This window comes from Oryzias latipes, chromosome 24 (genome assembly GCF_053564925.1).
Source record: "Oryzias latipes strain Hd-rR chromosome 24, Olatipes_Hd-rR_3.1".
NCBI lineage: Eukaryota > Metazoa > Chordata > Actinopteri > Beloniformes > Adrianichthyidae > Oryzias > Oryzias latipes.
In genome coordinates, this window is record NC_136260.1 from 21161853 (window position 1) to 21174985 (window position 13133).

At 40.0% G+C, this 13133-nt stretch overlaps 1 protein-coding gene across 38 annotated transcripts in view; it reads right to left on the bottom strand.

Moving 5' to 3' along the window:
* nrxn3b (neurexin 3b) overlaps positions 1–13133 on the bottom strand; it is a 330206-nt gene that overhangs the window by 206422 nt on the left and 110651 nt on the right. For all 38 annotated transcript variants that reach the window (XR_013654201.1, XR_013654205.1, XR_013654204.1 and 35 more), the window contains 2 exons: positions 12924–13085; positions 535–973 (listed from right to left, as the gene is read on the bottom strand). Coding sequence is in view for 30 of the 38 variants with exons in the window: in XM_078943168.1 (XP_078799294.1) it covers positions 535–973; positions 12924–13085 (601 nt within the window). In the remaining 8 variants the exon portion in view is untranslated. The remainder of the gene's footprint in view (positions 1–534; positions 974–12923; positions 13086–13133) is intronic.

Here is a 13133-nt window from a genome sequence, read left to right on the forward strand (position 1 = left end):
GGAAACCGAAAAAGAGCCTTTGACTTCAAAGAAACACAAAGCTGCTATTTACAGACAAAACCAGGAGCCTTCCTCAACATGTGCATTTATTGAGACAGTTGTTCCCACCTACCAGAAGCTGCTCGCCCTGCTTCATATGCATTAACTGACTTTTGACACACACGCAGATGATGACGTTGCAGACCGATGGATGGATTCACATTTAATATTATATTTAGAAAACACCAGTTTAACTACGATTATATTTTGCTTAATTTACCTGTCACACCTTAAAAGTTGGACGCAGCTGCAGTTATTGGCCGGTTGTTAGCCTTCACTTTGAATTTAAAGGGAAAATCTTCATCACAAAGTTTAAGTCTAAACCAGCCCCAAACATTTTACAGAGAATGAAGATTCAATAAAATAAAGTTGTTTTTGATTTGTGGAAACTTGTAAAAGAGACCTTTATTAATTTGCCTACAGTAAGGGTGAATAAGGCAGGCATGAAAAATGTTTTTTTCAGAAACCGGAAGCTTGAAAACATTGTTATCATACCTGAACGGCCGTCTCTCTGGATATCCACATGGTACCATGCGTCATCATTAACTTTAGCCTGAGTGGCTTTGACTTTGATGGTCCCAGAGCCCATGTCCAGCAGCAGAAAAAGCGCCCCATCCAGCAGTTCCACAGCAAAGAAGTCCACCTTGTTGTTCTTCTGGCCTTTGGCATCCCGCCTGTCCTGAGGCCTACCTTGAGTGAAGAGGATCAGCCCATTCGGTTCAGTGGTGCGAAAATCAAAGGAGATGGAGCCCACGCGTTTGGTGTTCCACTTTGGCAAAGCCAGGAAGGAATCAGGCGTCTCAAAGTTGATGGGGTCCAAAGTAGGAACATTTTCACACTCGAAGACAATGTCACCTTGAAGTTTCATCTTCGGGTCATCGATGCGGGCAAGCCGGGAGAGCTCCAGCCGAATGTCGTTGTTCTTATACACCACCTGAGAAGACATCCGAGATACATTTAAACACTTCTGCTTTTTCGATTTTCTTTTGATTTTTGGAGCCATACAAACCTAAATTGCCAAATTACCTCTGGACCTCCAATGCCTTAAAATTCTTCCAGATCTTATTGAGTTTTTCATGTTTAAAAAGTGTCTTCTTCATAAAATGAGGACATTGTGTGTGTTTTTTAAACGCCTCATATTAAAAATGTAGATTCAAAAATTGATGTTTTCTTAGCTTACCTTCAACCTATTCTATTTAAATTAAAATAAATATTTAAGAAAAGACTGTTTTGTTTGGTTGAACACTGACCTCAAACATGACAAGTATTCTTAGTAAAGTAAAAGGAAATAGATAAAAAATAAAGCTGTAAGCAGCAGTGAATAGCCTTTCCCATTCACCACTGTTTAGGAGAATGTATTCAGTAACTCTGCTTTTTACAAAAAAAAGATCTCATCAAGTCACTACCTGTTAATGTACAAATCCGCTTTAATTTATAGCATTAAAATACCTTTTCCTTTATCAAACTACAATACATGAAAAATGGTAATTCTGTTTCTCATAAAGGAGAGAATCTTGGGTGGAAGTCAGTGTGTGAATGTGGGAAACTGCAACACTGCAAGCAAGGCAAGGCAAGGCAAGGCAAGTTTATTTGTATAGCACAATTCGTACACAAAGTAATTCAAGGTGCTTCACAAAACAGAAAAATGCATTAAAATCACAATACATCATTGAAATCAACGTAAAATTTACTTTAAAAGAAAAGAAAAAATTTGAAAAATGATTTAAAAATAAAGGAAGGAAAGGAAAGAAAAGTGCAGATAGGACCTTTCAGTCATATACACGGCTAAACAGAAATGTTTTAAGTCTAGATTTGAACATGAACACAGAAGAGGCCTGTCTTACGCCTTCAGGGAGGCTGTTCCAGATTTTAGCTGCAGAATATTGAAACGCTGATTCCCCTTGTTTAGTTCTGACTCTGGGAATCAACAGGAGGCCGGCCCCTGAGGTCCTCAGAGTACGAGATGGTTCATATGGCACTAACATGTCAGAGATGTACTTTGGTGCTCGGCCATGGAGAGACTTGTACACAAGCAGAGCTGCTTTGAAGTCTATTCTTTGAGGTACAGGGAGCCAGTGCAAAGACCTGAGCACAGGACTAATGTGATCATACTTCCTGGTTCTGGTCAGGACTCGAGCAGCAGCATTCTGGATGTACTGAAGCTGTTTTACAGCTCGTTTGGAGAGGCCGGTGAGCAGGCCGTTACAGTAGTCTAACCTGCTGGAGACAAATGCATGAATAAGTATCTCCAGGTCTGGTTTTGACACTATGTTTTTGATTTTGACAATGTTTTTCAGATGGTAAAATGCCGCTGATGTTACTGACTTGATATGGCTGTTAAAGTTCAGGTCAGAGTCCATGATTACCCCTAGATTTCTGACTTGATTTGAGGGTTTAAGAGACAGAGAATGAAGGTAGCTACTGACTCTTTCTCTTTGTTTCTGTGGGCCAAAAATAATAACTTCGGTCTTGTTTGAGTTTAGCTGTAGAAAGTTGCTCTGCATCCACGCACTGATCTGTTGGAGGCAGTGGCTGAGTGAATCCACCGGCCCATATTCACCTGTTGTCAGTGACACATAGATCTGAGTATCATCTGCATAGTTGTGATAAGATATGTTATTACTGCGTATTAACTGCCCTAGTGGTAGCATGTAGAGGTTGAACAGAAGGGGTCCCAGGATCGATCCCTGGGGCACACCACTAGTCAAGGCCATGTAGTCTGAGACACAACTCCCAATTTCAACAAAATATTTCCTGTCTTCTAGATAAGACTTGAGCCAACTTAGGGCAGATCCAGAGATGCCAACCCAGTCTTGGAGTCTGTGCAAAAGGATCCCATGATCAACAGTATCAAAGGCAGCACTCAGGTCTAGCAGGATTAAGACAGAGACTTTGCCATCATCAGTGTTCAGGCGGATGTCGTTGGTTACCTTGATAAGAGCAGTTTCTGTGCTATGATGGGGTCTAAAACCTGACTGGAAAACATCAAATGAATTGTTTAATAAGAGAAAATCAGTGAGCTGTTGGTAGACAACTTTTTCAAGGACTTTTCCCTAAAAATGGCAGATTAGAGATAGGTCTGTAATTATTCAGTACAGTGGGATCAAGACCGCTCTTCTTCAAGAGAGGTTTAATGACTGCAGTTTTTAAGGCCTCTGGAAATATTCCAGATTGAAGAGACATGTTAACTATTTGAGTAATTGATGGCAACACACTGTTCAGGACAGACTTTAGAAATCTAGTGGGTAACACATCAAGGCAGCATGTAGACGAGCTCAGACGGGTGATGGTCTCTTGGGCAGTTTGGTCAGTGACAGGTACAAAGTGAGTCAGCTTAGAGTGAGTAGGTGGCCGTTCGATAGTTATATGTGTTGTGGAGTTGATGGCTTTTTTAATGCCCTGAACCTTGTCATTAAAAAATACAGCAAACTCATTACATTTAGGTGTGCAAACTAGTTCTATTGGTAGCTGGGTTGGAGGGTTAGTTAATCTGTTAACTGTTGTGAACAGGACACGAGAGTTGCTGCTGCAACTTCCAATGATTTCAGAGAAGTACCTTTCCCTTGTTCTGCATAAGATCTGGTTGTAAGCGTACAAATCCCCCTTATACATTTCATAATGAACCTGGAGTTTTGACTTGCGCCACTGTCGTTCAGCTCTGCGGCACTGTTGTTTCTGTGCCCTGACTAGATCATCGTTCCTCCAGGGAGCTTTCTGTCTATGCTTTCTCAATTTAACCTTCATAGGGGCAATGGCATCCAGAACATTCAAGATGCTAGAAGTAACAGAATTCAGCATTTCATCAACATTGGCACCAGAGGCGTTTTCAAGGTCTACCATTTCTACAAACTGTGCCCTAGTGCTCTCATTTATTTGTCTCCTTTGGACAACTGCAGGGCCAGGCGGTGGTTTGGGAGAAACAGACAGGTCAAAGAATACACAGAAATGATCAGAGAGGGCGACATCAACCACACTGACATTGTGAATATTAACCCCCTTTGTGATGAGCAGGTCCAGAGTGTGCCCTCTGCTGTGGGTGGGGCAACTCACATGCTGAATTAGATCAAAGGTTTCAAGGACACCATTGAGCTCTTTTGCATTTTTGTCATTGACATTGTCAACATGAACATTAAAATCACCTGTAATGACTAGACCATCAAAGTCTGTGCACACAACTGAGAGCATTTCAGTGAAATCATCAATGAAACTTTGGCTGTGCTGAGGAGGTTTGTACATAACTATGCAGAGTAAGGGAGGAGTTTGTTTTAACTCAATCTTAAAGGACACATACTCAAATGATGAAAACACACCAAATGATAGTCTGCGGGTTGCAATATTATCTCTAAACAGTGCAGAAACGCCTCCACCCTTTTTATTTTCTCGTATTTCCGATTCATGTTTGTAGTTTGGGGGAGTTGATTCAACTAGAACTATGTTTCCTGTGTTTTTGTCAAGCCATGTTTCAGTTAAAAACATAAAATCAAGATTAAAAGAAGAGATAAGATTATTGATTAAAAATGATTTGTTGCATAAAGATCTGACATTGAGTGCAGCAAGTTTAAGATTAGTTTCCTTGGGACTGGTCAAAACCTTGCAAGGGATATCAACTAGATTTCTGTGATTGGACAGTCTAACAGCCCTTTTTTGCATTCTACGTGGTGCAACTACAGGTATAGCACCAGAAGGAAGCTGTTCATCACAGGGCCCCAGTTTGACATAACCTTTCCTAGGACACTGGGGACACTGAGCCAGCGCTCAGCTGTGAGAAAACAGATTTTATAGCATGGGATTACTGATAATCCTGGAAGATTTGACAGTAAATCGTCACAGGTGACCCCAGCTCTGAGAACCCTCAGAAGGAGGCAGAGCTGGACAGCAAAGCAGAGGGAAAAGCACGAGGAGGAAAGACGTCTCACGTAAATAAAAACGTATCCAAAGGCAAACACAAGTGAAGATTTTAGAGATTAGGATCAGAATGAGCGATAGAAATGTAATAATGTGCAAAATAAAATGCTCAGTAGATGGAGGTTTAAGCAGTTCCTTGTTTTGCTTTCTTACCTTGTTTTTGACCTTTACCTAAAGTGTAAACAGCCAGAGTTCCAACTAAACATTATTGAAGAACAAACTTTGCATTTGCTCGTTTGTTACCGAAACAGTAAATAACTGTAATTATTTTCAATAAATGTCTACCACCACATGATTTCCACTAACTGGACTTAGAAATGGTTCCTTTTCATTTTTGAGACTATGATTTGATGTTTCTCCTGCAGGCGGATCAATGAGGTAATCGAAAGGATGTCATAAAAAAGGAACTGACTACTGCAGTTCCTTTGTTACAGTTGTGCTTTGTTACACTATCTTTTAGCCTATCAAGAGCCTTATGGGGCCTATTCATAATGGACACACCGGGGACTAAAACGACTCCATAAAGCCAAAACTCTTCATCTCTCCTCCAGAATGGTGTATCGATCGATCCCTAGTAAGACAACAAGGACATGAACAAGAGAAGGACAGATGGTGCAAGGTTTGGAGTATACACATAAAATGTCTGCCTTTCATTTACTCCAATTTAGCACGCTCATCCTGCAGCATCTGCAGCAGCTAACCCCATGGAAATAAAGTAAAAAAAAGTTATTATACTGAAGTGCAGTGGAGAAGAAAAACACCCTTAGGAGGACTAATTAGTAATTTGATTAAATATGTAAGGAAAAAATGCAAAATTTAATACCCACATGTTAAGGAATGCAGTTTTTTGTTAGGAAATATACAAAAATGTAGAGGGAAAAAAACAACAATGCCCCAATGATTTAGAGCAGGAACGCTTGGGTAAATTGAGTCTTTAATTTAACCAAAAAAAAAAAAAATGCTAGCAAGCAGCTTCATTTTTGCCCCTCAATACACTGTTACCTGTGACAAACACAGTCCCCCTGCCCAAAAAAAAAAAATTCAGCAAGGCGTCCCATTCAATATGTCACATTAGCTTGGCCATGAACTCCCAGTGAATGCTGCTGAGGCTGCTGTTTCATAGCTTCTAATAAAAACCTCTGCCTGGATCGTTATACCCGAGCCTGCACCTCCACTTCCTCCAGGGTCACACCTGCACTGACAGTTTGCGTCTGACTTTCCCTCATTTCTTTTTCTACTCTAACAACAGTTCAGTCTCACAATCTGCTGTTGTGTCCCCTAAAAAACAGTTTGCACAACTGATAACTGGTCATATGTGTGCTGAAGACCAAAATAATGCTTTAGTATTCACCTTCAGCTCTTTGGAGGCTTTCTGTCCAACTTTTACGAGCGCTCACTCAAAGTGCAGTTTAAATGGTGCATTAATGTAGAATTTATGCAGAAAGACTGATATTAAAGTGCACCTCATACATTTGTCAGATCTAGGACATGTTTTTAAAATCTGAGCTGGTAATGTCTAATCATACGTTCGCATTGGCCTCAGCAATGCACGTTCAACAGACCGCTTTCTATGAAAAGTCTATGTAAGCATGCATGTGTGCACGTTTCAGTTGCTTTGGCAACTTTTGACTACAGCAATTAACTGTAAAAACTCAACGATTGATCCTGTTGTGAAGATTCACTTCGCAAAAAACTCAAGAGTTTTACATAAGTAGCCCTTTAAGCTTTGAAAAGTTATATGTAAAAAATCGGCTTAAGCCTTTTATCGAATGAGTCCTGATAGTTTTATATATCATCCATTAAAATAAAGAAGATGCTGAAATGGCTTTAGAGAAAAAAATTGGATGTCTTACAGTAGATTATGAAAGCACAAAGTCTTTTTATAAGCTTGAGCGACCGCATAAGATGAAATAAATGTGTGCCATTTGCTCAGATTGATGAGAAGATGAGAAGCAGAGATGGGTCAAAATATTGTTAAAAAGTTAGAGTGAAAAAGTAGAAAAGATTCAACACAAACTTTATCCAAGAATTAAGTTTGATTCGTTTTTAGAAGGTCCAGTAGCCCCTTTTCAAACACGTCTCTTTTCCTTCCCTTCTCTTTCTGCTGAAACATTATCAGGGTTCGTGTCCGCTGGCATTCAGCTCACCTGCATCTGTCTACTCCTTCACTAGGCTGCTTTTTTCTTATGTCAATGCTCACGCTTTACTCTGGCCTGATTATAAGTCATCATCTTCTGTTCTTACACAGCCAACCCCAGCCAGCCACCCCCGCCGTCTGACAGCTATCCACAGCTCCAGCGCTGCAGTGGGAATCCAAAAAGCCAGAAGGAGAAATATTTATGGATTTTGGGGCTGAAAGGGTTGATGGAACACCCACGTTGGATGGAGGTGAAAATATCAGAATAAAGCAATGTGGATGCCCACTCATAACTGGTCACGTGATCTGCTGAAAGCCACGCTGCAAAAGATGAGTGGAAAAGGGTGTCTGTGCTGTGCACACATTTCTGCTGTAGCCTCAAGGTGCACATGAGTGCAGCGGGAAGAGAAAAGGCGTCTTTTTTCAGTGAGAGAGGTATTTGCTCATCGGAGTAAAATTTGACTTTACCATCTTATTCACCATCTTTTTTTATGCCTCGTAATGAGTCCAACGAGCCCCACATCTTTCTTTAAAAACTAGATACCATTCATACAGGGGGCGAAACAGTAAAGTCAGAAAATAAATCCTTCATTATTGTAGGATATTAAATATAAAGGAGGAGGTTTTGAGGGGATCAGTATGATGCAGGAGAGCAGTAAGAGTCAGAGGGGAACAGGTGTGATACACAGTGACAAGAAAGTAAGAGTACGCATGCAAATACAAGCCCACCCCACAGAGAAATACACAACGTGGGCCTGGAATGATCAAACAGATATAGCAAATGAATAAAGGAGGCTGAGATCACAAAGCCTGTTGTGAGCAATTTGGATGGTCTTGGTTAGGAGCCAGCATTCTGCAGGCTTAATGGAGCAACATTTGATGAGCAGTTGAAGATCAAACAGTGATAGCGGCTCCTTAGCCCCACTGTGGATGCCGCTTCGTAATTCCCTCCATGCCGTCAGTTAACTCGTGCTTATTCACACTTTCTTAGACGGTATAGAAAGGAAGTGACAAATCTGATTTATTTTGCGTTTCCAAAAACAAGACAAAAAACTGTGACTATTATCACAAATGTAAACTTTAAATTTGCTTTGTGTCACGTTCCGCGGAGTAAGACTAAATGACTATAAACACCTGGCTGTTTAAACTGACTTTCGTTTGCTTTTCTGTTTTTTACAAGTGTCTGCTTTATGCCTTAGTCACTGTCCTCGGGTGAAAAATGGACAGACCAGTATGGAACATGCAGGTGGCTCGTACAAAAACGTAAATCAAGATCGTAGACCGTTCAATGAACAAAAAGGTTCGTGCACATTTATCTATGGGCATGCTATGGGTGACAGGTTGTTGCAAACACTTATACAACACGGACGGGTTAATAAGGGTGAAGTAGGTGACATGCAGGTGTATCGTACGGCTTTTTTCAAAGTGTCATCGCCCCCAAATTCTGCACAAGAATCCCATTGGTGGTATTCATGTGGTAAGTGCGCACTCCTTGTGTCTGACTGTAAGAAATTAGAGAGTGGACATCATAAAGGTGCCCACTTACCTTTTACCTGCACACCCCATACAGTGCATTTACGGACAATCATCAACAACTGGAGTGTGGCTTAAGAACATTGTACAACTGCATCAATTGCCCATCATAGGTATGTGTAACTTAATTATCCTTACAAACACTTCATTTTACGCTTACCATACGCACGACAATGGCACGCTCCGTTTTTGTGACATCTCTCAGGGAACTGCAAGACACCGCTGTGCTCCCCTTGAGACACTGCCAATCCCATCTACAACCCTTTCACGGAGCCGGACAACCTAAACACCTGCACCCATACAGGTAACTTGTATAACCACATACTATGAGGTTAAATTTGTAGAATATATTGATTTATTTCGAAGTCCAAACCTTGACTGTGATCTAGGTCATTTTTTAGGCTTTTGAAAGTAGTTTCATTGAAAGGTTAATTTTTAATTATTGCGTTTAGTTGCCATTTAGTGTTTAAATTAGGGTCAGTTAATGGATAGAGTAAGACTTAAAGAAAGTAGAAAAAACATACACTGTCACATGCAGTCGTATGGGGATTGACCCGTACAGTTCAAGCACATTCTTGGGTTGTCCAGGCCCATGGATGGTCATAAGGGGAGCAGAGCTGTGTCTTGCAGATCCCTTAAGCCTTGTTGAAAACAGAACGTACCATTGTCATGGTTGTAGTAAGTGAAGTATCTGTAGGGCTAATAAAAGTTGAATGAATTTATGACAAATGATTGATGCTGTCCTATGAGTGGCACCCTAGTGCCACACTCTAGTCCTGGGATGGGCAACTCCAGGCCTCTATGGATAAAGGTTTTGTTGGAAAACACTACATAAGGAATGCAACCCTAGAGAGTTGCCATCCTTTTTCTAGTCAATAATAGGGGGGAAAGTACTTGCCCTTACTGACTGCACAAATGCTGCATGCATGGGGCATGCAGGTGATACATACATGCCTGTAGGATGCCCTTAGAATGCCATACAAACTATGCTCCAAATGTGTAACTTCCTAAACTGTCTCACCTACTTCCCCCACCTACCTTTGCGTCTTGAAAACTGTTAAGTGTTTGCTACGACCTCCCAGCATGCCCGTATGTAGACGTACAGGCAGTTACGACTAAGGCTTAAGCCAAACACAGATCATACTGTATTTCATAATGAGATCATTTCAATTTAACAAAAACAACAGATGATGAATCAAAAACAATCGGACCAAGCTTACAGAGTAATCTCGATAAAGCTTAGTTATTTAATTAGGGCTAAATTGCTTTATAGTAAAGCAGCTCAGACTTTTACTACAACTCAGGCCCAAAAATATGTTTAGGTTTTAGGATTTTTGTTCTAAAAGGTACAAGAGAAAAAAGAGATTTTCAAAAAATGAAGTGCAGGGGGAGAATTTTCATTACAGGACATGTCTTAATCAGTCTCTCACTGACCAGCAAAATCTTTGCCCGTCAGGAATTCTTTGTCGGTAAAAACAAGTGCAGTGAGGCGGTTTTTAAAATGTATTTATTTTTCCTTCTTTTTCTGTGCTAAATCAAATACTGGCAATCAATAAAGCTTTTGAGAAAGCTACATGTCAGGATGCTATGAATATTTTATAATGGGTGAACAGGTGAAAGCAAAGACACATCTTACTAAACTTGGAAAATATCTTATATTGTAAATACAACTTTCTGAGAGTTAGACATGGAAAGTACTGTATGAGCAGATGTTTGAGTTAAAATCAACCATACATGGTGACTTTTCAAACATGCCTGGACATGGCAGCTTTTACAAGGTCTACATAGTTGACAGCAGCCAACTGAGAACACATTTACCCAATAGAATGTGCTTTTAATTGAAATAGAAGCCATTGGAATGGAGGACTTAATAAAAACTTTGCTAGGGCCTGATACATGTCAAAAAGACTTTACTTGGAGATTTTAGGCACCAAAATAATGTTGGAAACATCATTCAATAAAACTATTTTTTTTCTTCTAAAAATGTTACAAACATTATAGGTGAAGCCTGTAATAATTGGGTTCATATGAATTTCAGTCTCCCATTAAAGCATAAAAACACAAAGAATCTGTTGATCACTGGAGTACACTCATCTACTTTGACAAGAATCCTAAAACATAAAGTGAATTGAACGCAAGGCTACTATAGTATTATTTTTACTTCATCAGGTATTTTTCAGGTTAACAGACTCTCATTATGATGCTTTTACAATGCCTGAAGCATCACAGAAATAGCAGTAAGAGTATCCCTATTTTGTTACTTTCTTTATTAGCAGAGCTGGTTGGGTTGATACACCACACAAATCAGGCATTTGTGGTACAAACACCAAATTTGTCATGGATGTACCTTAGGATCCCCTCTTTCAGAAACCATATTTGCCTCAAGAAAATCCCAACATGGCAGCTATTTTTAAAGATGGCTGCCATATACTCAATTGTTAAAACTTATTCGACTTTTATTTGTCTCATTGTCAACAAAATGAATTGTTAATGCACAAAATACAGTCCTTTAACAACGGAATAATATATGTATATTATATATACATTGTTCCCTGGCTAATGCGGTTCACCTTTTATAGTCTCGTTGTTTCGAAGATTTTTCTTCTGTGCGAATTTCTTTGCTTTCTTTTCTGAATCTCACAGTGTTCTGCATCCCGAATGGATGTTGACCTTGTCAATCAATCTCTTCTGTGCCGTGTCTCTTGTACAGACAGGTTCAGCTTGCCAGATTTTCACAAATCTTTTATCGTGATCAGATAAATATTTTCTTTTTCTAATACTGGACCTGTTTTTCTGTAAAGGGTTATGTCTGTCTGAGAAACGTGTGGTGAGGGGTTTTACAGACTTCGTAGATTGTACCTATCATGGGTTAATTTTAGAACCTAATCCCCGGGATTAATGAGTGAACACTGTATTTTGAAATCTTGGATGTTCTCGTGGCAAACGTGCTTTTCCCATGCCAAAGGTGATGCTTGTACCACAAAATGTATGATTATTTTAATAACCGGTTCCACTAATTAATTAAGATATAAGCTATTGACTGTCTGTTCACACACTTGAATATCTTCCTTAATCCTGATGAAACAAAATACAAGAACAAAAACACTAACGCCCATGATGCACCTTGTCCTCTCCTTACCTACAGTAAGTTTTACTATGAACAGTATTGCAGACTTTTCATCCCTCAGAACTGTTAAATGCTCTCTGTGTTTATCTTGAAGCGACTTGCCGCCCTCGCTGCATCACAACCCGCGGCTGCCATGTTGTCTGGAGTGATGACACTCATTGATTAAAATGGGTTTACAGCAGTAGATGCCCTGCAACCACATCGTGTCCATGTAGGCAAAGGTCACGACTGAATAGCTGCAGGGATCATATGCATATTGGAATAGTTTGTAGGGTCTTACGTTCTGACCAACTGTTCCCCACATGGGTAATTGAAAACTGAATGTGCAAAACAGCCTCTTTTCAATGCTGCAAATCTTTATATTTTATGATTCCAGCACCTAAAAAGGTCCACATTAAAGTTATTGTAAATTTATTAGAGTATTACATTTTTTAATAGCAACATAAGACGCACAAATCACAGAAACCTTTAGAAATTACTGAATCATAAATGCAGTTTTGTAAGTATATAAATCAACTGCATTACCAGTCCCAGAGCAATTATTTTTTAACACAAATACATTTCTAAAAGGCACAAGTAAAGAGGAGTAGAAGTGTGTAAATTCCTCTTAATCAAAAACTACACTCAGTACTATTTCAGACACAGCAAAGCATATAATTCTTTTTTTTATTGGGCTTCTTTAGATATCATGAATCTCTGTGTGTATGGCACATATGGGCGAGCAAAGCTCCAATAACTGGGTACTTAATAAATTTGCTGGCTCAGAAGCTCAAAGAGCCTGTACATATATTAGAAATGCCCCCAAAAGAAGACATGTTCCTCATTTCTTCATCAGCAGATATTTCTTTCAGACTTCTCCCTATCGGGAGATGGTTTGGCAGCACGCTCAAGCTAATGCTGCAAATTACACATGACAATTCTGGGGTATTTTCTTACACACAACCCAAAGAAAGACTCATGAATTTGATAAAGCCAGGGGATATTGAAAGTCAGATGAGTTCTCTGCCAATTCAGCAGCTTTAATTGATAACAGCCTTTTTTTCCCCTCCTCCCTTATGTGCGCATCCTGGGAAAGCGCATTGATTAGACCAAAAGCACCTGAAGAGAGGCATGCATAATATCAAAGTGCAACAAAAAAAACAGAGCTACACATTTTTTTTCACTTTTTGGAGTAGCTCTTACCTCTTGCAGGCAGCCCATGAAATTGTTGCTAACTGGAGATCCCGGCAGGTCTGCAGTGCTCGGGCTCCCGCCCACATAGAAGAAATCATCAGAACCCAGCATGGTGTAGTCTTCCTGGGTGTAGCCAGTTGTGGTGAGGATCCCATCGACGGAGATTGTCACCTGTCGGGGGGTAACACATAGCCAAAGCCATGCCGTTACACTCTGATG